General features: G+C 38.4%; 1 protein-coding gene across 6 annotated transcripts in view; it reads right to left on the bottom strand.

Annotated features, from left to right (window-relative positions):
• Positions 1-22476, bottom strand: part of DAB1 (DAB adaptor protein 1) — a 297592-nt gene that overhangs the window by 9119 nt on the left and 265997 nt on the right. For 2 of the 6 annotated variants that reach the window (XM_074221337.1, XM_074221335.1), the window contains 3 exons: positions 20280-20825; positions 10742-10869; positions 9687-9970 (listed from right to left, as the gene is read on the bottom strand). In XM_074221337.1, coding sequence (XP_074077438.1) covers positions 9872-9970; positions 10742-10869; positions 20280-20825 — 773 coding nt within the window. In that variant the 3' untranslated portion in view covers positions 9687-9871. Of the gene's footprint in view, positions 1-9686; positions 9971-10741; positions 10870-20279; positions 20826-22476 lie in introns of those variants that run through there. The other 4 variants (XM_074221334.1, XM_074221331.1, XM_074221332.1 and 1 more) reach the window with 4 other exon arrangements.

The raw sequence follows: 22476 nt of genomic DNA, 5'->3' as shown, positions 1-22476 counted from the left end.
TTTTCTAAGTATTCTTAACATTTAGCACAATGTTCAAAAATAATAAATGTCTCCTATGTGCTGTGATATACTATTCCACTTCAAAGTAATGGTCTCCCAGATAGAAGCTCAATCCGATGCTCTCTTCATTTCAAATTCAATGATTTCTCTACTATGACACACTGACTCCCATTTCTTAATAAGCTCTAAGGGTCTTTCTAGCTCAGAATCCTTTGATCCCATGAATTGATGGTCTTCAGCCAGAAGACCTATTGGTTTTTATAGTTTGGGGCCAAACTGAATTAGACCTAATCTCTCTTCCATATCTTACAGTGTATGGTCTAATACAGAATATTGCTTCTCTGTTACCTTCTGACACCCTCATCAAGGTTATTTTGGGTGTTAGGGATATATTATGCTCATAAAATTTTGATGTAGATTGGAAAGTGGGCAGGCATATGGGTCAGCAGAAACTGACCTTCTTTTATTCATTTTTGGGGGTGGTAATGAAGAGACATTTTTTTTTCTCATGGTTCATATCCTTTTCTCCTTCAGAGACTTTGAGAACTATTTAAATATAAGGCAGCAAGTATGTCTTCCTTAAACTTTTCCTAGGCTAAACATGTCTATGTTTTTGTATTTGGGGCTTCTTCATCTGAGGTCTAGGAACAGATTTCAGTGTACCTGTAATCTCAATAGTAGAAAAATGGCATCTTTATTTTTTTTTCCTAATCTGTAACTGAAATTTAGCACTTTCTTAAATTATTTGAAATCATGATTCTGAGGGGGTCCATTAGGAATTATCAGATTTAGAAATCCAATGGAAGTATATGAAAGAAACCAAAAAAAAATCCTTATTTATTTGATGTTTCAAGAAGTAGTAAAGAGGTAGCTTAGATATCCAATAGATAGAGAGACAGCTTTGCCTAGGAGTTAGAAAGACATGGGTTCATTATATTTTGTATAGTTAAATGACCTTGGATAAGTCATTTACTCTTTAGAGGCAAACCAATCAATCATTAAGTTGCAAAGAAGATTCTGTTCCATATTGATGGAAGGCGTTTTCTCATAGGGGTTCCCTATGCCAAAGAAAACACAGATCTAGTGCAAAAATAAAAATGATAATTGATATTTATAGAAGTTTTAAAAATATATACAGCACATTCTCTCATATAAACCTTGGTAATCCTGTAAGGGAAGTGGCACTACAGATTCTATTATCTTGTTTTGAAGAGGAGGAAACTGAGTCTCACTGAAGTGAAGAGACTTTACCATGCAAACGTGGCTGGTGGCAGAGATAGGATCAGAATACTAGATAAAAAAGGGACCTTAAATGTCATCAAGTTAAACCATCATTTTTCCAGATGAGGAATTATGAGGGTTCAAGAAGCCATGTACCTTACCCAAGGTTACTCAAGTGACCTTATCAGTGGCATGATTCAGTGCTAGATTGGTTATCTTCATGACTGATCCTCACTGGTCATGGCTTTACAATGCAATTCAAATCATCAAATGTTTATTATATCCCTTCTCTGTGCAGAGCTCTTTCATAGATACTGGGAAAGATACAGAGCTTAGTGTGGACCCAGTTTCTGCCCTCATGATGCTTACAATTCACTTTCTAGAATCTTCTCTGATAAGGTCACCACCCTCTAGGTGTCCTCTAGACTTTCCTAGCTGGCTGGTTGTCTCTTTTTCTTCACCTTGTGGGAAATCCATCTTAAGCGAGACTTTAATGTTTTATGTTCAGGCTAAAGAGACCAGAATGAAGAATGACTCTGATTCTCAGAGCGCCCGATTATTTATGACTCTATCCATTGTTAATAGTGGAGACTGATTGCATGGCTTCCCCTCCTTGTCTTGACAGCTGAGGGAGAAAGGATCTGATAAGCACTTTATTTACTTAATTCATTTAACTGAATAAATGTTTTCATTTTTCTTTCTTCTCTACAAGAGCTCACAATTAACTCAGATGGCTCCAGAAACATATCCCTGTGGCACAATTTTTTTTTTACTTCTGTCTTTGCTGCCTGAATCTCTTTGTCTGTCCTTTCCTTCAGTTTCACTTAGGCATGCTAACCTACCTCAGACTCAGACTAGAGAAAAGAATACAACAAAATAAGTCAAGTCCACAAACTTTATTAAGCACCTACTGTATACTTAGGTACTGGATTCAAAAACTATGTTTGGACTTGATTTCCCAAATGGAGACAGATGCTATGGTGGTGTAGTGAACCTGGGTTCTAATCCTGCTTCTGTCATTTATTTGTGGTACATGGGATAAGTCATGCACATTCTCTGGACCTTGGGTTCTTAACTGATTAAATGAGGGGAAAGTATTGGGCAAAATAGCCTCTAAGTTCCCTTCCATCTCTAAATCTAACTCCAAGTATCTTTTGGCAAGAATTCACTGGATATCTTCCTTACCTCCTACCATAGTGCAGTGTGAACTGAACCTATCAACAAAGTTCAACCCCGCTTCTAAGAGTTCTGAAGATACTACCAGAACGTTGTTTGTGATAAGAGTTGGTGTTGTGGGAAGGGTCTAGGAATGTCTCTCCTTTAAATTGAATGAAAAGTAAAGGGGAAGAGACATAAACGAATACATATATATTGGTATCTCTGTTTACCCTCCTCCAATAAATGTCTGAAATGGGATAGAGAAACTAAATCATCAGGGTGAAAATTCAATAAAAGTTTGTAAATATTGGGTTAGCAAAGCTTAGAGTCAGGAAGACCTGAGTTCAAATTAGGCTTCTATACTTACTAGCTGTGTGACCCTGGGAAAATTAATTAGCCCTGTTTGTCTCAATTTCCTTATCTATTCTAGAGAAAGTTCTAGAGAAAGAAATGACAAATTACTCCAGTATCTTTGCTAAGAGAGCCCCAAATGGGAATCACAGAGTTGAACATGACTGAAAGAATGAGTAAGCAACAATGAAAGTACTGAATGAATTCGAGGAGAAAGAAGAATAATGGTTGGGGACTTAAGAATAGTGACTTTGGCTTATTCTCTGAACCCTTTTTTGGGATATCTTACAAGACAGAGCAGCTGATTTTCCATCACTCCAAAAATAAAAGTCCTGTGATGTGCATTTCTTGATGGAGGCTGGACTAGCAAGTTAGTTTCAGACGGTGCTTTCATTTTTTTTGGTCAAACAATTTATAGCTGAGGAAATTAAATCGATCCGTAGTCATAAAATTGCTCTAAATCATTACTTATTAGAGAAATGCAAATTAAAGCATCTCTGAGGTACCACCTCACACCTCTCAGACTGGCCAATAGAACCAGAAAGGATAACAATCATTGCTGGAAGGGTTGTGGGAAATCTGGGACACTGATATATTGTTGGTGGAGCTATGAACTCATCCAAACTTTCTGGAGAACAATTTGGAATTATGCCCAAAGGGCAACAAAATGTGCATACCCTTTGATCCAGCCATACCACTACTGGGTCTATATGCTGAAGAGATTATAAAAAAAGGGTACAAACATCACTTGTACGAAAATATTCATAGCAGCCCTCTTTGTGGTGGCAAAGACTTGGAAATTAAGTGAATGTCCTTTAATTGGGAAAAGGCTTAGCAAACTGTGGTCTATGTATGTCATGGAACACTATTGTTCTATTAGAAACTAGAAGGGATGGGAATTCAGGGAAGCCTGGAAGGATTTGCATGAACTGATGCTGAATGAGATGAGCATAACATTGTCCACCCTAACAGCAACATGGGGGTGATGATCAACCTTGATGGACTTGCTCATTCCATCAGTGCAACGATCAGGGACAATTTGGGACTATCTGCCATGGAGAATGCCATCTGTATCCAGAGAAATAACTGTGGAGTTTGGAAAAAGACCAAAGACTATAACCTTCAATTTAGAAAAAACAAACTATCTCATTATATCATTTTTCTGTCTCTTATACTTTAGTTTTCTTCCTTAAGTATATGATTTCTCTCTCATCACATTCAACTGAGATCAGTGTATACCATGGAAACAATGTAAAGACTAACAGACTGTCTTCTGTGGGGGGTGGAGGGAGGGAAGCAAGAATGGGGGAAAATTGTAAAACTCAAAATAAATAAAATCTTTCTAAAAATTTTTTTAAAATGATGCTATTCAGGCCCTATTTGCCATGACCAACAGTCTCATGGCAACTCTAGAATCTTATATAGCTGGATCTAATTGCAGAAAGGACATAGAAAAGAGAATGAGGCTGTATACAATTTACAGGAACAATCTATATTACAGGGATAATGAGACTATATTGTAAATAAAGAAATGATATTCCTCTGTGTAGGCATGATGAAGAACATGTGGGTGGGAATCAAAGTTGGGGATAACACAAGTGATATTGCACCAGTATATCATAGATTACCTGGTCTAAAAGAAAAAGAAAAGGAAAATGAGTTTTAGAACCTGATCTCCAAGCTGTCATGGAAGCAAGAAAAAGTTGTGATGGTTCACACCAAAAATCTCAACATTTGCTAGAGGTTTAAAAAATTTCCTTATGGATAATTTAATTCTCTAGAAATACTGTTATTCTAAACATTGTTATTAAGTTTTTTTCAGAATATTTGTAATTTCATATGGGGTTTTCCTAGCAAAGATACTAGAATGGTTTTTGCCATTTCCTCCTCCAGTTCATTTTGCATAAACTGAGGCTAATAGGGCTAAATGACTTATCCAGGATCACATAGCTAATAACTGTCTGGGGCCAGATTCTTGTCTCCAGTCCTGATGCCCTCTCTACTGTCACATATAACTATACTATTCAAGACCTTATTCTGATATAAAGAAACTGGTTAGCCAAGGAAATACAGGGTCCTTGAGAGGCAGTGACCATGTCATCTCAGGAGGATATGGTAGATAGTGAAAGGAGCATTGTGTGCAGAGATGGAAACATTCTAAATTTGGGGATGGTGATTTCAGATTTTACTCATGAATGTAACAGAAGGAACTTGTTCTTGAAAAGTCTTTTGAATTTTGTCAATAAAAGAATTCTGGGAAAGGTGGTTCTTTCCCATGTACTTTATTGAAACTGAAAATTTCATATCTGTAAAGCTTCCTAAAACTTGACCTCCTTGTCTTGTTGAACCCATCCTGAATGCAGGCTTGTCAAGTGGAAATAACTATGATTCTTTCAGCTGAAAAAGGAATCTAGAGCTTCTCTTGTTTAATAGTTTCCAACCTGGCATTCAGGAATATTTAAGAAATATAGTTTAATAATTGTATTTCAATATAACTGGTTCATTTTGACATCCTATTTAACTGGTTTTATGTATTTAACATGATTATTCTGTGAAGGGTCCATATAGTTTCTCAGACTGCCAAAAGGGCCCTGGGCATAAAAATATTAAGAAGTCTTTACCTAGTTTCAGTCTCTTTTCACAAATGAGAAAACAGTGACCCATAGTGGCAGTGTAACTTGCTCTGGATTACAGAATTAAGAAACAAGCAAAATCCCTATAAATTGGAAAGGTAAACTGAGGAAGATCTGATAGTGGGGCACAGAAAAGTGATGGGTAGGGGGATGGGTGGATGGATGGATGGGTGAGTGAATGTCTACTTTCAATTAGGAAGATCTGGGTTCAAGCACTTTTTTCTGATATATACCAGATGAGTCAGTAGGAATAGATATCTTAACCTCTTGGTGTCTTCCATAATGAGACAATGAGTCTAAGTCTAAGATTGTAAAGGAAGCGAGAGAGAGAGAGAGAGATGGACTGAGAGAGAGAGAGACGGACAGACTGAGAGAGAGAGAGAAAGATAGAAAGTGAATATGTATTTAAAGGCAGAGGAAAATGTGTGTGAATACAACTCTTGAAAGACTTTGAGACGAACTGCAGCTCCCTCCTTTTCTTGGAGAGGTGGCTTACCAGAAGTACTGACACTTGGTTCTACTTCCAGATACACTGGCTATCCCATTAGGTTTAGCTTAATTTATTTTCTTTGTAACAAGAAAAAACTCCTTGCTGCTTGGGGGGAGGGGAAATGGTATTCCTAGTTCAGTATCTGGCATACAGTAGATACTTCTTGATTGACTGAATATGATACAAAGGGATCAACATTTTAAATGCAATTTTTCTCAACCAACAGACATTTATCACAGTTCTACCTTCTGACAGAATTAGATAGCCACCCCTTGTTTCAGAGGTCCATTTTGTTGTGATATGGTTGAAATGACTTGCCTATGAGGTTCTTTTAACACAGATTCAGGGGTTCTGGGTATAGGAAGAGGGAGAATTTAATTGGCATAAACAAATATGGCAGATAGCCCCTGACACACAATTAACACTGAGTAAGAGCTCATTGAGTTGATTATTGTCGAGTTAAAATGCTATGAGCTTAGAGTGGACGTAACAGAAGAGAGATGAAGAACTGACATGCAAAGGAGCCAGCCAGGGTTGGCTCTTTCCCATTTTGAACTTTCCTGGTGCTATACAGTTATAAAGAAAATTTACAACTCAAGTGAGGGTTTTGGGGGTGTGTCTGTGTTATCTGAAAGGCCACTTGATAATTAGTAAGGGGAAAGTATCAGCAAAAGAATGGAATTGGTCTATCATCTCAAGCTGATTGTCCTTGTGAGGAAGATAGCACCTCAATGCGCAGATTGCTGCACCACCACCATAGACCATGGGATTCTTCCTGAAGAGTTTCTGTATCAGAGTGATATCTATTGTTTATCTGATGAGTGGTCTTTATCACCTTTTGGTCATTCAATACATTTTTTCCAAGGCAAGGGTGATGCTATGAAAAACCAGCTGAGGAGAGACCCTCTCTGGGACAAATCCATAAAGAACAGTGCCATGATTCCTTTTTTCCTTTCCAACTCTCCTATCACTAATCAACAGTCATCCATTAAACACTTACTGTATACTACTATCAGTGCTGGACTAAGTACAGGAGTTACAAAGAAAAGCATGTGATCAATCTGTGTCTTCATGGAGTTCACATTCTCATGGAAGGGAAGGATGGTGTGTGATTTGCTAGTTACTTAGAAGATGGAAATGACATAGATGGAAATTCATCTCAATGGGAAAGAACACTGAAGGATGGGAAGAGACTGGGAAAAACTCCAGAAGGCGGATCCAAGCTGAATCTAGAAGGAAACTAAATTGAAGAGACTGATGTTTATAGTGTGAGCATGACTCTTTTCCTTGGTTCATTGGACTGTTGGGCTATTTTTCTGGTGTAGAAAAGCTCTGAAAATATATTACAGTTTAAATCCTTTTATCATAAATTCCAGTAACTAAATATATTTAACAAGGTGATTTGTTCATTTTCTTTTTTTTTTGGCAAGGCAATGGGGTTAAGTGACTTGCCCAAGGCCACACAGCTAGGTAATTATTAAATGTCTGAGGTCAAATTTAAACTCAGGTCCTCCTGACTCCAGGGCTGGTGCTCTATCCACTGTGTCATCTAGCTGCCCCAATTCATTCATTTTCTTTTTTTATTATTATTAAAGATTTTATTTATTTTGAGTTTTGCAATGTTTCCCCTAAACTTACTTCCCTCTCTCCACCCCTCCAGAAGGCAATTTGTCAATCTTTACATTGTTTCCATGGTATACATTGATCCAAATTGAGTGTGATGAGAGAAATAATCTGATTCATTCATTTTCAATGATGGTCTAAATATTAGGTGCTCAGAAAGTGTCACCGAAATATCCTTAAATGAATTTCAGTATGCTGTTCACAATTTACTGGGAAAATGGATTGGATCATGCAATGCAGGATAAAATACTATATAACTGGATGGCTTTGTGCTCCCACCATATACCACAATGGAAGAGTTGGAATGATAGATGTCAATCAAAGATGGTTGTTGACCTTATAAAATACAGGCGAGGAACATACTAGGATTGATGCTCTCCAAAATGGAAGCCTTCACTGGAGAAGAGATGGACTTGGATGCAAAAGGCACTTAGGCAGAAATAGGGCAGCATCAAAGATGAATAAGTGTTGCAAGAATATTTAATAGTAGAGACCTGGGTTTGAAGTTTAGAACCAGAACAGAGAGTGAGACTCCCTTTGAAGGCAATGAAAGGCATCTTCAGACTTTTAATTCAATATTAAATGAATGCTATAATAATCATTGTAAATGTAGATCTTCAAAAGGAACTCAGATCATCCAGTCTAAGATTTTCCCTTTTCAGATGAGGAAACTGAGGTCCAGATAGCCAAGCAACTTGCCCAAGGGCATCTATTGATTAGGTCAAAGGAGATATAACTGCCATTGATATTATTACTAGGTACATGGACTCTTTGGGTTTCCATCCTTTATTTGTTAGTCAAATGACACTGGCAAGTCATTTAATTTCCTTAAGTCTCTGCTTTCTTTGTTTTCTGGAAGAAGAGGACAATAACTAGATGATTCTTAAAGGCTCCAGAATCATCTTCTCCAATCTTTTCACTGGAGAAATGAGGAAAATGAGACCAGGTACCAAGCAGGTGAATAGGTGATCAGACCCAAGTCCTGGGCTCTTTCCACTCCACCCATCTGTGCCCCCAATGTGAATAGGCTCACAACTGAGCACCAGAGGATTGACAGGTAGGTACTGAGAAGACCTCTGTCAATGGGAATTTGAGATACAAATGCAAAGTGATGGTATTGAATTGAAATGGAATGCTGAGCCATAATAAAGAACAGAATTGGCTCTAGAAAACAGGATTAGAGCTTGAATGAATGTAATAAAACAAATACAGAAAAATCCCACTCAACTCCTGACACAGAGACAAGTGAGGAAAGGAAGATGCAGTAAGACAGAGTTAATATGTGAATTTGGTTTTCTGCACTATGTAGTTGTGTCCTGATAACTTTGCAATTTTTTTAAATTGTTCAGGTTGTGTGTGTGTGTGTGTGTGTGTGTGTGTGTTGTGAGAAGGGCATTGGGGAGAGATTAATTTTATAGATACTTTTAATTGAAAAAACAAAACAAAAATGTTTGATCTCAAAGAAGAGACAAGTAACCATCTTTCCAATCTTTTTTTTGTAGACAAAGGGTCTGGGGAATCCATAGACATAAACTATTGTATATTAAACTAGACTATTTTCAATGCATTGATTGGTTTTTAATTGATAGAGCCCCTTTTTCTTTCTCTCTTTTAAAAAATTGTGATAGAAATAGGAATAATAAATATACTCTCTGGGAATATGGAAATGACCCAGGGGAGAATCTAAATGGTGTAAAATATATTTTAATCATTGTTACTCCCAGCAGAACACAGATTTCAAGCTGAAAGGGGTTCTACATGTTGGATAATTTGCACCTCCTTTTTTCAATGATGAATAAACTGAGATCTAGAGAGATAAAGAGATTTGCACAGGGTCACACAAGTGGTAAGCAACAAAGTCAAGATTCAAATCTAGGTTGCCTGATTCCAAATTTACTGACCTATCTGTTATACCATGTTGTCAATTCTTCTCCATAGGAAAGCTATACAGACTCATTGGGTCTGACATTTGGGTGAGCCATTTTGGTTGATCCTATGACTGCCCTTATGCTGGTTGATGTCAATCTTACAATGTCATTTCCATAATTCAATGAGACAGGTGAAACCAAGTCGATTCCATTTAATATATTTAAGCCATCCCCCTCAGGTTTTTTCCTCCCTCCCTGACCCTAGCCCCACATGCAGATGTATTTTGTGGGGAAATCCACAAAAGCCCCATCCCTCCAAAAAACACAGCAAATGGCAGGCCATGCAGTTGCTGGGGAGCAGTCAGAAGAGAAGTGATGTGGGGAAGAATACAGACACTGGGGGAGGAGACACAGCAGGAACAGCAGATACAGAGGAGGAGCAAGGATGGCAAACAGTGGGAGGAAAAGCAGGCAGTCAAAGGGTGAAAGAGAAATAAAGGCCAGATACCTACCCCAACCTGCGCTATCTAGCTACCGACCTCTGGACTTATATTATCACCACTGGGGTCCCCACCACTGGGCTCACCAAATGGATCACTGTTGGATGAGGCCTGAGACCCATCAGGCTAAAATACAAGAACATAACACCTTTTTGTTGTTTTTGTTCTCAACAGAATCAAGTGGAAAGATAGTAGTGGATTATTACTGTGCTGTGAATAAAGTTCATTATTTAGAAAGAGGAGACAAATCCAGGGAAAGAGAACATAGCCATGGATATCAGGACCTTGTTTCGGCTTATATTGATGAAGTACCCAGGATACACAGATACCTTTAGACAAAACAGAAAGATGGGATGATGAGGAAAGGAAGGAAGAAAAGATCAAAGAACAAAGGAAAGAAAGGAAGGAGGGGAAGAAAGAAAGGAGAGAGGGAAAGAAATTCCAAGGATTCATCCTTCAGGATAGATGGGTTTGATGAGGACTCTCAGCCTAGAGAGATTGGGGGGGAAAGAGAGGGGAGGGAGTCATGGGGGTAAGACAAGAAAGGAGAGGAAGACAGGGGAAGGGAGGAGTGAAGGGATGGGAAAAGAAAAGAAAGAGGGGAGAAGTGGGGAGAAAGGATGGAAGGTATTAGAAGAAGTGAAGAAGGAAAGAAAAAAGGGATGAAGGGAGAAAGGAAGAAAAAGGAAAGAAAAGAAAAACTCTTTATTGACTTTCCCTTAAATCTTTTGATTCTGGATCAGACAACAAAATACCAAAACAACAAAACAAAAAAACCAAATCTTATCCTAGGAAATACCCTTCAAATTATGTTTCAGACCCAGGATTGGTTATTACAGACATCAATTTTTGTTTTTAGTTCACTGGGTGATAAAAGGTACAAAAGTCATTACTCACGGCTTCCTGTTCTTCACTTTTGCTGGGGCTTTCAAAACCCTCTTCAAAGATGTCATCTGTGGTGGGGTCACTGGCATGGGATGCTGATGATTTTGATGGAGAACTTTGCCTGGGTGCAGGGGTTGGAGCTGGAGGGAATTACAAAAGGGAGAAATTGAGTTTCATTTTGTTCTATTGTAAAGACATTTGTTGAGAGTCTGCTGTACAGAGGATGATTCTGGATGGACTTTTTTTTAAGGCAATTGGGATTAAATGACTTGGCCAGGATCACATACCTATTGAGCATCTGAAGCTGAATCTGAGCTCAGGTCATCCTGACTCCTGGTCAGTGCCCTATATACTGCACCACCCAGTGATCTTGGGATATATCTATATCTATATCTATATCTATATCTATCTATCTATCTATATATACATATATATATATATATATGAAAATGATCATGATATAAAAATGAAAGATACCAATTTTAAAGAATCATGGGTCAAAGGTACTATGTGAATTACTGGAATAAGGAGTGGATGCTGAATCTAGGCAGGTCATGGCCCCTGACTTGGTGAAATTCATATATTAGATATGAAAATAAAATCTCTATATAAAACACTATAAATATATTTATATATATATATATATATATAGTCTACATATAGTATGTCTGTATATATAGTATATATCTAGTATATATATGAGATTTGCTGTATTGTAAAGTTAGTGTATTAGGAAGGTATAAATGAAGTTTTAACTAATGTTCCAGGGATGAAGGTCTGTGATGACAAGGAGGGACTCAGAAAAGTTAAGTCAAGACAATCAGCCTTTATTAAGGATCTATTGTGAGCTAGTGGGTGTGTTGTGCTAAGGGTTGAGGGGGAAAAGAAAGGCAAAAGACAGATATGCTCTCATGGGACTCAGTCTAATGGAAAAGATAACATGCAAGTAATCATGTGCAAATCAGCCATAAACGAGATAAAGTGGAAATCATCAAAGAGGGCACTAATATTAAGAGGATGGGGAAAGACATCTTGCAGAAAGTAAGATCCTAGCTGGGACAAGCCAGAAGATAGAGCTCAGGAGGGTGTCGGTACCAGACATGGGGAACTGTATGTGAAAAGACCCACAGGAAGAAAAAGAACTGTCCTGGAAGAGGCACAGCAAAATCAGTGTTCACTGAAGGCAGCGTATGAAGGGGGACAGTAAAGTCAGAAGGCTGGAAGGTAGTGGATGGCAGGGAATGAAGGACCTTAAAAACCCACCAGAGGATTACCTTTTTGATTTTGGAGAAAACAGGAAACCATAGAAGTTCCCTGAATAGGAGAATGATATGGTCAGACCTGTGTTTTAGGAGACTTGATTAGAAGATGGTTTAGAGTAAGGAAAATCATGAAGCAAAGAGGTCAACCAGGAGCTATGGCAACTGCCTTGGCATGAGGTGATAAGGGATTGGATCAGGATATTGGCAGTGTCAGAAGAGAAAAGGGGACATAGACTAGAAATATTACAAAACCAGAATCAACAGGACTTAGTAACTGATTAGATCGGGGGGAGAGATTGGACTGGAACAGATGGTAGGAAGATGAGAATATAAAAAAGAGAGGGTGATCAATAGTGTCAAAAACTGAAGAGAGAAAAAAGAATGAGAACTGAGAAAAGGCCAATAGATTGGGCAATTCAGAGATCACTGACAATTTTGAAGATAGAATTTTCTACTGAATGATGAGATTGGCAAAAAGACTGCAGACAGAGTATTAAGAAGAGAATGAGAAGAAAGGGAGTCAAGGGGTGGATTGTAAATGGCTTTCTCAAGGCCTTTAACCATAAAAGGAAGGAAAGTTCCTGGATGATAGCTGGGAGAGATGGATGAATCAAGTAATGGGTTTTTGAGAACAGGAGAAACCTGAGCATTTTTGTAAGTGGAAGGGAAGGAGCCAATAGTCAGGGAGAGAATGAAGATAAGTGAGAGGGAGGTGATAACAGAGGGTGCAATCTGCTGGAGAAGATGGGATGGAATGGGATCACTTGTGCATGACGAGGGATTTACCTTGGCAAGAAGGGCTGTTTTTTCATGTGATACAGCATTAAAGAGAAGATAGTGGGGAGAGGTATTTGAGCGATATGAAATGAGGAGGGGAAAATGAAAGGGAACACTCAGCAAATGGCCATCATTTTTTTCATTGAAATATGAAATAGTTGAAAAAGTGGAGGAAGAAGGAGGCATAAGATGTTTGAAGAGGGACAAAATGGTTTGTTATAGCCTCTGTGGGAAGTGGAAGAGTGAATCAATTAGAGAGGTTTAAAAGGATTACCTTGCTGTAGGAAGGGTCCCTTTGAGATTCTGAACTCTACATTTGTATTGGACCCAGTCAACACAATTTTTATGATTTTTCTCCAGTTTTCTGTAGCAGCCTGAGAATAAAAGTTGAATCAAGGAATGATGGGAGTAATTCAGGGCAGTTGGTTAATTGAATAGGTGGGCAAGAGAAGAGGACAGTGTAACATTGAACTAGTTTGCTGAGAAGTCAAGATGGGGAAAGGGTGAGAGCAATATTAGGCTTTGGGGGTCATGGAGAAGAAGAACAATTGCATTAAAGGTTGCAAAGCCGGAAGAGAAATGGAATAGCAATATGCTTACCAGCAGATAAAGTAATTTTATGAAGACTAAAGTTGATCACTTGTGAGTGAAAGCAAAACAATCGAAGGTAGGTTCATCTTTGTGTTTAGCTTTGGGGAGGTGGAGTAGGTCGTAGGAAATGACCAAGTTGAAGAAATGGGAAATTAAGGTGCTTAAGGTGAGAAGAAAGGAAGTAGGGGCGTGGATTATAGATGGATCTTCTCCAGGACTTTAGCCATGAGAGAAAGGAACGTTTGAGTGGAGAGCCAATGTGTATGGATAGATCAAATGAATTCAGTTTTTTGGGGAGAGAATTGAGCAAATTTTTAAGCAGCAGAGAAGGAACCAGTAGAATGAGATAAAATGAAGAGAAACAAGACAGGATAATAGAGGGAAAAACTGCTGGAGAATATAGGATGGAATAAGACCACTTATGCACAGGAAAAGGCAACAAATTAGAGGGATGTGTTATCCTGATGAGGTTACATGGACCCTGAGATCTCTCCGAAATCAGAACATTTCTGATTCTATTATAGCTTTAATGTCAGGAAGGAATTCAACAGGTAAAGAGAAGACAGAGGACATTCATGGGAGAGCTGAATCTCAACATTTTACAACTGAATGTTATTTCAGTGATCACAAAAACCAATCCATATTTTGGGAAAGAATCCCCTTTACATTATAGTGGGAAAGCTTCCTCCTAGTCATTGCTTCAGGACTTCCAGGGAAAGAAACTCATTGCCTCCCACGGCAATCCACTTGGAAATGGCTCCCATTGTTAGTTTGTTGGTGGTGTGTTTTATTTTTTATTTATTCATTTAATTTTTACATCAAGTTTAGATATGCTTTTCTGTAACATCCACCCATCAATCCTGGTTCTGTTTCTGGTGCCAAGAACAAGTCTGAATTTTTGCCACATATTAGTCCTTCAATTACCTGAACCCAGTCTTTTCTTTTCAAAGTTAAACATCCCCATTTCCTTCAACCATTTTTCCTATGACAAGATGCTAAGGCCCTTTGCTATTCTGACTTCCATTTTCTGAAGGTCTTCTAGATTACCAGCATCCCTTCTAAACTATGGCATTCAGAACTCAGTCAGAACTCTAGATAAGGTATCATATACCAGAGTTTCAGAGGACTTTCACCTCCTCATTCCTGGTAGCTATGCCATTCATAATGTGGTTCAAGTTTCAATTGACTTCTGAGTTGCCTTGTTTTTACACACTAGAAAGGCTGAATGGGGAGATGAAGAAAGGTCCATTCATGTAGTCCAAACGACTTAGATGACCTTTAACATCTACTACCCTGACCAGAAACAAGAGTAGTAACAGGAAACAAGTTAAAATCAACTTTCTAAACTAATTTTCAGAGAAGGTGCTGTCTTGTATCAGTGGACAGTTCCTTCAATGGAAGGGAATTTCCATTACCAATGCAGCCCCCATTCTAACCCCTATTCTAACCATATTGATAATTTATTCTTAGTTTGCACTCTACCAAAATGCCTAGACTATATTCATAAAACCAATGACCCAAGAAACCCCCAACAGGCTGGCTGATCTGCTATGGGTAAAGGTGCTATTTTTTTTGGAAAGGGCATTTACAGCCTAATAATTCAGGCATAGGTTAAAGGATTTGATTAAAATCACTGAGCTGTCAAATAACAAATGCAAGTTCAGAAATATGTCTAAAAGCAAAAAATAGAACCAATTAAGGGATAATCAGGAAAACTATTTTGCTAAAAGGTACCATAGTCCAATATCAACACAAAAATAATTAAGGCAAGTTTCTTTGATAAAGGATTCATTTTGCAAATATACATGGAACTGAGTGAAATATATATATATATATAATATATAAACATATATATATTTGTACATACAAATATATATTGTGTGATATAAACATATATATTTGTATATACAAATCCATATAAAGCTATATACATATATATGCATATATATATGTGTGTGTGTGTGTGTGTGTGTGTGTGTGTGTGTGTGTGTGTGTGTAAAATTAAGAGCCATTCCTCTGTTGATAAATGGTCAAAGCATTTGAATAGGACATTTTCAAAAGAAGAAATCAAAGCTATCTATAGTCATATAAAATGCTCTAAATTATTAATAATTAGAGAAATGCAAGTTAAAACACCCTGAGATACCATCTCACATCTGTTAGAAATGACAAATGCTAGAGGGGATGAGAGGAAACTAGGCACCCTAATAAACTGTTAGTAGGAACTGCTCCAAATATTCCAAAGAGCATTTTGGAACTATGTGTAAAGGGCTATAAATTTGAGCATACCTTTTGACCCAGCAATACCACTACCTCAATACTTATTGGAGAAATGTAAATTAAAACAATAGTCAGTTAATACCTCATACCTATTAAATTTACTTAAAGGACAGAAGAAAAGTGACAAATGTTGGAGATGTGGGAAAAATTGGAACATTAATTCATTGTTGGTGAAGTTTTGAACTGATCCAATTTATTCTACTTTATTTTTCCCTGGTATATGTAAAATTAATTTTAATATTCATTTTGAAAAGTTTGAGTTCCAAATTTTCTCCCTTCTATCAATCCTATTATCTCTCATTGAGAAAGCAAGTTATTTGATGATCCAACCATTCTAGAGAGCAATTTGGAACTATGTCCAAAGGTGTATAAAACCTTGGATACCTTTTGACATAGCAATGCCACGACTAGGTCTATATCACTAAAAGATAAAGTTTTTTAAAAAGGGGGAAAAAGACATATACATATATTTATATGTATATGTATATTTATACCAGCTCTTTTTGTGATTGAAATGAGGTGGAAATTGAGGGGATGCCTCCCAATTGGAGAATAATTGTATAGATTATGGTATATGATTGTGATGGAATGCTATTGTGCTGTGAGAAATATGGCAGGTGGTTTCAAAAAAATAACCAAACATAGCAAGCTCATGATCTGGTAAAAAGTAAAGGGAGAAGAACCAGGTGATCATCATGCACAGTAATAGCAATGCTGTCATGGAATCAACTGCGAGAGACTTGGCTACTCTGATCAAGACAGTGATCCAAGACATATCCTAAGGCCTGATGATGAACAAAATGCTATCTACCTCCTGCGAGAAAACATATGAATACTAAGTGCAAGCTGAAGTATGATTTTCTCACATTTTTTTGCTTCTTTTTTGTGATATGACTAATAAGTAAATGTTTGACATGATTTCACATGCATAATTGGTAAAATTTTGCTTGCCTTCTCAAATGGGTAGGAGAGGATCGGAGGGAGAGAATCTGGAACTCAATTAAAAAAAAAAGAAAAAAAATGCTAAAAATGAATTTTTTATTAAAGAGAAAAGAAACTGGGACTAGAAGGATCTAAGTCCCCTTCTCTGTCCAGCGCTCTCCTTACTGTCACATTTAATTTTTCCTTACAGTTTTACAGTTCTAGAATTCAGCGAAGTGACTGCCCACTAGTAAGTACTTGGTTGATACTTATAGGTGGCTTCAGTCTGTTGTACCCTCTTGTTTATTTGCCCAGTTGTCCAAAGAAAAAAGGAGTAAGAGTTTGGTGACTCTTATTCCAGGACAGAACTTGGATTGGATTTTAAGGGACCCAATGGCTTTTCAAAGAAAGTGTTTTGGGTCTAACTATCCTCCCCGCTCCCCCCCAGATGGCTCCCAGCTCTGCAGATGGCAGAGCTATGATGCTGAGCAGTATTTGCTGCCTCCAGCCCCTCCTCCCATCATTGGACTGAAATAAGTAGGCACTTCATTCATCACTTTCCAATTGGCAGCCAGCATGGGAGGCACGCACTAGACAGATGCTGGAGGAATAGATTCCATGACTTCAGAATAACAGTGGCTCACTTTAACTTAGCACTTTAGAAGGCGTGTCCTTCACAGGGGTGCCATGAGGGAGTGTGAGTCTCCCCATCTTCTTTTTGTGGGTGGAGAAATCAACTGTCTCTACTATGCTCAGAGGCATCAGGGTAAAGTGAGAAGACCAATGACTGTGGAGTCAGGGAAAGCTGGTATACCTCTCACCTCTGTACTCTGTTACTAGTAGTGTGACCCTCTATCTATGAGCTTCAGAGAAGACTAGGTTTATATCTAGGTCAATGAGTTTATGACCACCCCGGACCTCAGTTTCCTCATCTGTAGAATGAGGTAACTTAACTCTTTATCCTAAGAACCTTTTCTTTGTGATCTTATGGGTATTTCCAGAGCCACAGAGGTAGTAAGGATCAAAGTTGGGGACTCAGCAGAGGCCCTTCTAGCTTCCAATCTGAGGGAATTTCCATCTTCCTATTTCTGTATCTCTCTCTTTTTAATTGATTTCAGGCTATCTCCACCATTAAAACATAAGATCTTTGATAGAAGGGCTTGTTGAATATTGTGAACATATATTCCTAGTACCTACTATGTATACAGTTGGCATTTAATAAATACTTGTAGATGGACTGGAACATGTCACAAGGTAAGGTACTTTGGTAAAATACATAAAGTTGGAAGCTTGGGAGACCTGGTTTCAAATCCCACCTGTGAGATTCACTAGCAGTTTGATTCTGGGTACATCACTTAACAATGACCTGACTCAGTTTCTTCACTTGTAAAATGAGAGATTTAGATTTGATGACTTATAGGATCCCTTCCAGCTCAAAATTTATAATCATAAAAACCAATTGATCCCTCTAGACCTCAGCTCCCCAATCTCTAAAATGGGTAAAATCTATGCCTCATGGAGTAATTGTGAGCATCATGTGAGGTCATGCATGCAAAATAGTCTGCAAGTTTTATAATTTAAAGTTAGGAAGCTCAGTGACACAGCAGATAGAGCCCTGAGTCTGGAGTTAAGAAGACCTAAGTTCAAATCTGGCCTCAGATACTTATACTTACATGATCTCAGACAAATTATTCAATTTCCTTTACCTACAGTTCTTCAACTGTAAAGTAAAAACCCCTACCCTCAGTGTTGCTGGACGATTAAATGAAATAGTATTTGCAAAGCTCTTTGCAAATCTTAGAGCACTATATAAATGTTATTTTTATTATTGCTATTATTAATAATAATACAAAATTCTACAAAATGACCCATTTTGACTTTTCTGGGGGTTTTTTTGAAAAATATGTTTTTTCTGAGGTGAGTCATAAATAAAATTCAAATAAAATTTTTTATATTGGTATGTTATTGTACGGTAATACTTGTAATAAATGTTTTACAATATTTTATTTAACACTAGCATAGTTAATTATGTCCTCCTCTCCTTCCAATATAACTTGGAGGTGACTGCTCATTATTGAACTAAGTCACTCCTACAAAGTTTGAAAATTTACTGAAATGTCATGTAATAGAGAAGATATGTATGAGAGAAAAAGACAAAGAAGCAGAGAGATATACAAAGAGATAGATGAGAAGAGAGTGAGAGAGACAACCCCTAATTTTTCAGAGCAGTTGGTGAAGCATAAATGACAAGATTTGTTCTACAAATAAGGAAACTGAGGCAGAAGAAAGGTTGTCTGGTCACTGAGATAAGATTAGAGATGATTCAAAAACAAGTCTCCTATTTCCCAGTCCACACTCTTTCCACCATTCCATGCCATACTGGTTTCCTCATTGTTTGCACACACAATAGTCTGTTTCCCATCTCCAATTCTTTACCCTTTTAATTCTTATGCCTGGCATGCCTTTCCTCTTTAACTTCCACTTTTAGGATCCCTAGATTCTTTTAAGACTCACTCTGGGGTAGACTCTCATAAAAACATCACAATGTTCTCCCATTTGGTGCCCCAATTGTGGCTCTCTCTCAACTCTAAGCCATTCTCTAGCGATTTTCAGCTAGGTATTTATTAATTATCTGAGACTGGATTTGAACTCAGGTACTCCTGACTCCAAGGCTGGTGTTCTCTCCACTGCATGATCTAGCTACCCCCCCTATATTCTTAATAAATTTCAGTGGTTCCCTCTTACCTCCATGATCACAAATAATACCCTCAGTTTGACACCAAAATCCCCCAAAAGCATGACTCCCTCTACCTTTCCTTCTTATGTCTCAATCTCTCACCCTCTAGCTCCTATCCCCAACCCCTACCACACTATTTGATCTGTGGCGTTGGTTTCTTTGCTGTCATACAGGACTCATACAATCTCCAGACTCCAAGGCATTTTCTCTGGCTGCTCCCTACATCTGGAGCACTCTCCCTCTTTCCCTCCATTTCCTGGCTTTACTGGCTTTCTTCAAGAAATCAGTTCAAATTTCATCTTCTGCACGAGACCCATCCCAGGACTCTTCTCCAACTCCCAATTGCTAGGACTTCTCCTCTATAATCACCTTCTGTCTTGATCGTGTACATCATATACACACATCACTGTTTCCATGTTGTCTCTCTCATTACAATGTCAAATGTTTATCCTTCATTCCAAAGATCATGGCATCAGGGAGGTGGATGCCATGATAAGTACATGAATTGGTTTTGAGTAAGGGAGGGGGCTGTGCTGTCACCAGCCTCACTTTCTCCTCTGGAGCCATCTGCATCCAATGGCCAAATATGAATCAGGATGACTGGCAATTGCCCTGGATGCTAAGCAATCAGGGTTAAGTGACTTGCCCAAGGTCACCTAGCTAGTGAGAGTCAAATGTCTGTGGTCAGATCTGAACTCCTGTCCTCCAAGGTGTTCTAGCCACTGGGCTACCTAGCTGCCAATTACAATGTTAGCCACTTTGGCACAGGGGCTGTTTTGGCCCTTTTTTTGTAATCTTATGGAATTTTAACCACCCATTTATTTGAACATAGTAATATCTCTACTTTATGGGCTTGATAAGGCTGAAAATTAATCAGTTAATCAATCAGTGGCCATTGAGATCTGGTGATATTCTGGATTCCAGTTTGTCTTTAGAGGCGTGTCCCTTCCCCAGAGGTATAAGATAAAAGGGAATTACTCACGTGAATTGGTCGATGGTGTTGTTGAAGTCACAGGAGTCAAGTTCAATTGTGAGATGTCAAAGTCGTCACAGTCATCTGTATCCTGTGCCACCCCGACTTTGTTGAAGTAACTGGAGAAGGCCTCTGAGGTACAAGTGAGGGAAGGCTGGTCGGGTTTCCGGGAGGGAACCGGGGGAGGCGGAACCATCTGGAAATCTTTAAACATTTCTTTACCCATTTTCTGCCGTGGCCTGTCTGTCTGGGGACTCGATCGGGTGGAATCGCTGGTGGTGGGGATAGTGGCGAGGGGGGAAAGGGCACCTTGAAACATGGCAGCCGGTAAAGGCATCACAGTTTGTGTTGGCATGAAGGCGGTGGGCGGGAACTGACCAGCTACAGATGGCCATTGCTGGGGGGCAGGGAAGATACCTGGTTGGCCCCACGCTATTGGCTGACCCCCTGGCATCACCTGAGCCACTGGCGGCGGAGCACCCATGGCGATTTGCTGTTGAACAAGGGGCTGCTGTCCCCAGAATGAGGGGAGGACAGCGCCCATGGCAACGTAACCTAGGAGAATAAGGTGGGGAGGAGAATTCAATCAGAGTACTTATATAACAATAAAGTATTCTAATTCACAACAACAACAACAGTGTTAATGCTAAATTAAATAATCCTGGACAAGGCACTTGATCTTCTCTCAGTACCATGACTGGCTTCCATGGTGCCCATTGACATTGGTAGCAGGAAGTTCCTCATCCAGAAATTCTTTATATCAATGAAATCAAGAGTCTAATCTCTAGGGCTATATTATTCTCACAGAAACTCTTGGAGGCAGGGAGAGAAAGTTCAGGTATCACTATTTCATATATATATATATATATATATATATATATATATATATATATATATATATATATATATATGTATATGGAATCTGGGACCCCACAAAAGGTATACTACATTGATCCCCATTCTACAGCTAACAGGTGGTGAGTAGAGTTAAGGCTCGAACCCTTTTCTTCTTTTCTGAGGCCAGCATTCCTTGTGCCATCCCCAGGAATGAGCAGACAAAAGATTTCTACCAACAGCAATTGAGCAATAGCTTGAGAATTTCCAAGCAAGCATTTGATCACCAAGAATGATCCACAGTGCAAGAGATGCTGATTCTATCGGAGCCGGTTTTTTCTTTCTTTCTTTCTTTTCTTTCTCTTCTTCTTCAACTAGGGCTGACAGATGGGTTGAGCACATTTTTCTGGATAGCTATTAGCATGTCTCTCTGGCCCTGTGCCAATTGCTGAGAGCATAATATTTAGGGAGGGGGGATGGGCATGGAAACTTGGAATCACAGTTGGGAATCATAGGGAAATGGATTTCTGTGTCTGTGCATTTGTAGGTCTCTCACCACCATTTTCTTTCAGGGAAGGTCCTGAGAATAGAATACCACTCAGGAACTTTGGTTTTTGAGCTACATTTTTATCTGGCCTGGTGGGAAATCTTGGATCTTGCAAAATCCTGTGATAAGCCTAAAATTGGTATGAATTTAACTTGGAAGTATTAAGTAGTTATGAACAGTTTACTTGGGAGTATTCATCAGGAGATAGGAAATATTAAGTGGCTTCTGTATAGACATGTTAGGAATTGAAAAGAGATGATTAGCTGAAGTGCCTCTGTGAATTTTATTTTCTATTAACTATCTTCCTTCAGTGGTAGATGAAAAATTCTGGATGAAGCAACAAATCTGAGGTGGGGTATAAGATGTTCATAGATTGAGAAACAGTGAATAAGAGCTGAATATTCAGAGAAATATTGGAAGATTTGTATGAACTGATACCAAGTTCAGTAAATAGAACTTGGAAAACAATCTATACAATGACAGCCACAATGCAAATAAAATTGACAAAGAAAACAACCAAAGTGAAAGTGAATTTTTTGAAATTAAAATAAACAGGTTGGCCCAAAGGAAAGACATAGGAATCCACTGGGATTATGGGCAATGAGAACCAATACAGCTCACTTGGGGGAAGGACTGGTTCATTTTGACAAACTTCTATCACACTTTTTATTCTTTATTTTATTCTTTATTCTGGTTCTCCTAGAAGAAGACAAAAGAGGAACATAGTGGGAAATTAAGGATATATAAAAACCAAAGACAGGAATAAAATTGCCTTTAATGAAAAAATCAATAAGGAGGAGGAAAGACGAGAAGGAGAAAACCACT

This window comes from Macrotis lagotis, chromosome 2 (genome assembly GCF_037893015.1).
Source record: "Macrotis lagotis isolate mMagLag1 chromosome 2, bilby.v1.9.chrom.fasta, whole genome shotgun sequence".
In the NCBI taxonomy this organism is placed as follows: domain Eukaryota; kingdom Metazoa; phylum Chordata; class Mammalia; order Peramelemorphia; family Peramelidae; genus Macrotis; species Macrotis lagotis.
Note: the sequence above shows the minus strand (reverse complement) of the source record. Positions and strands in the feature narration are given on the sequence as shown.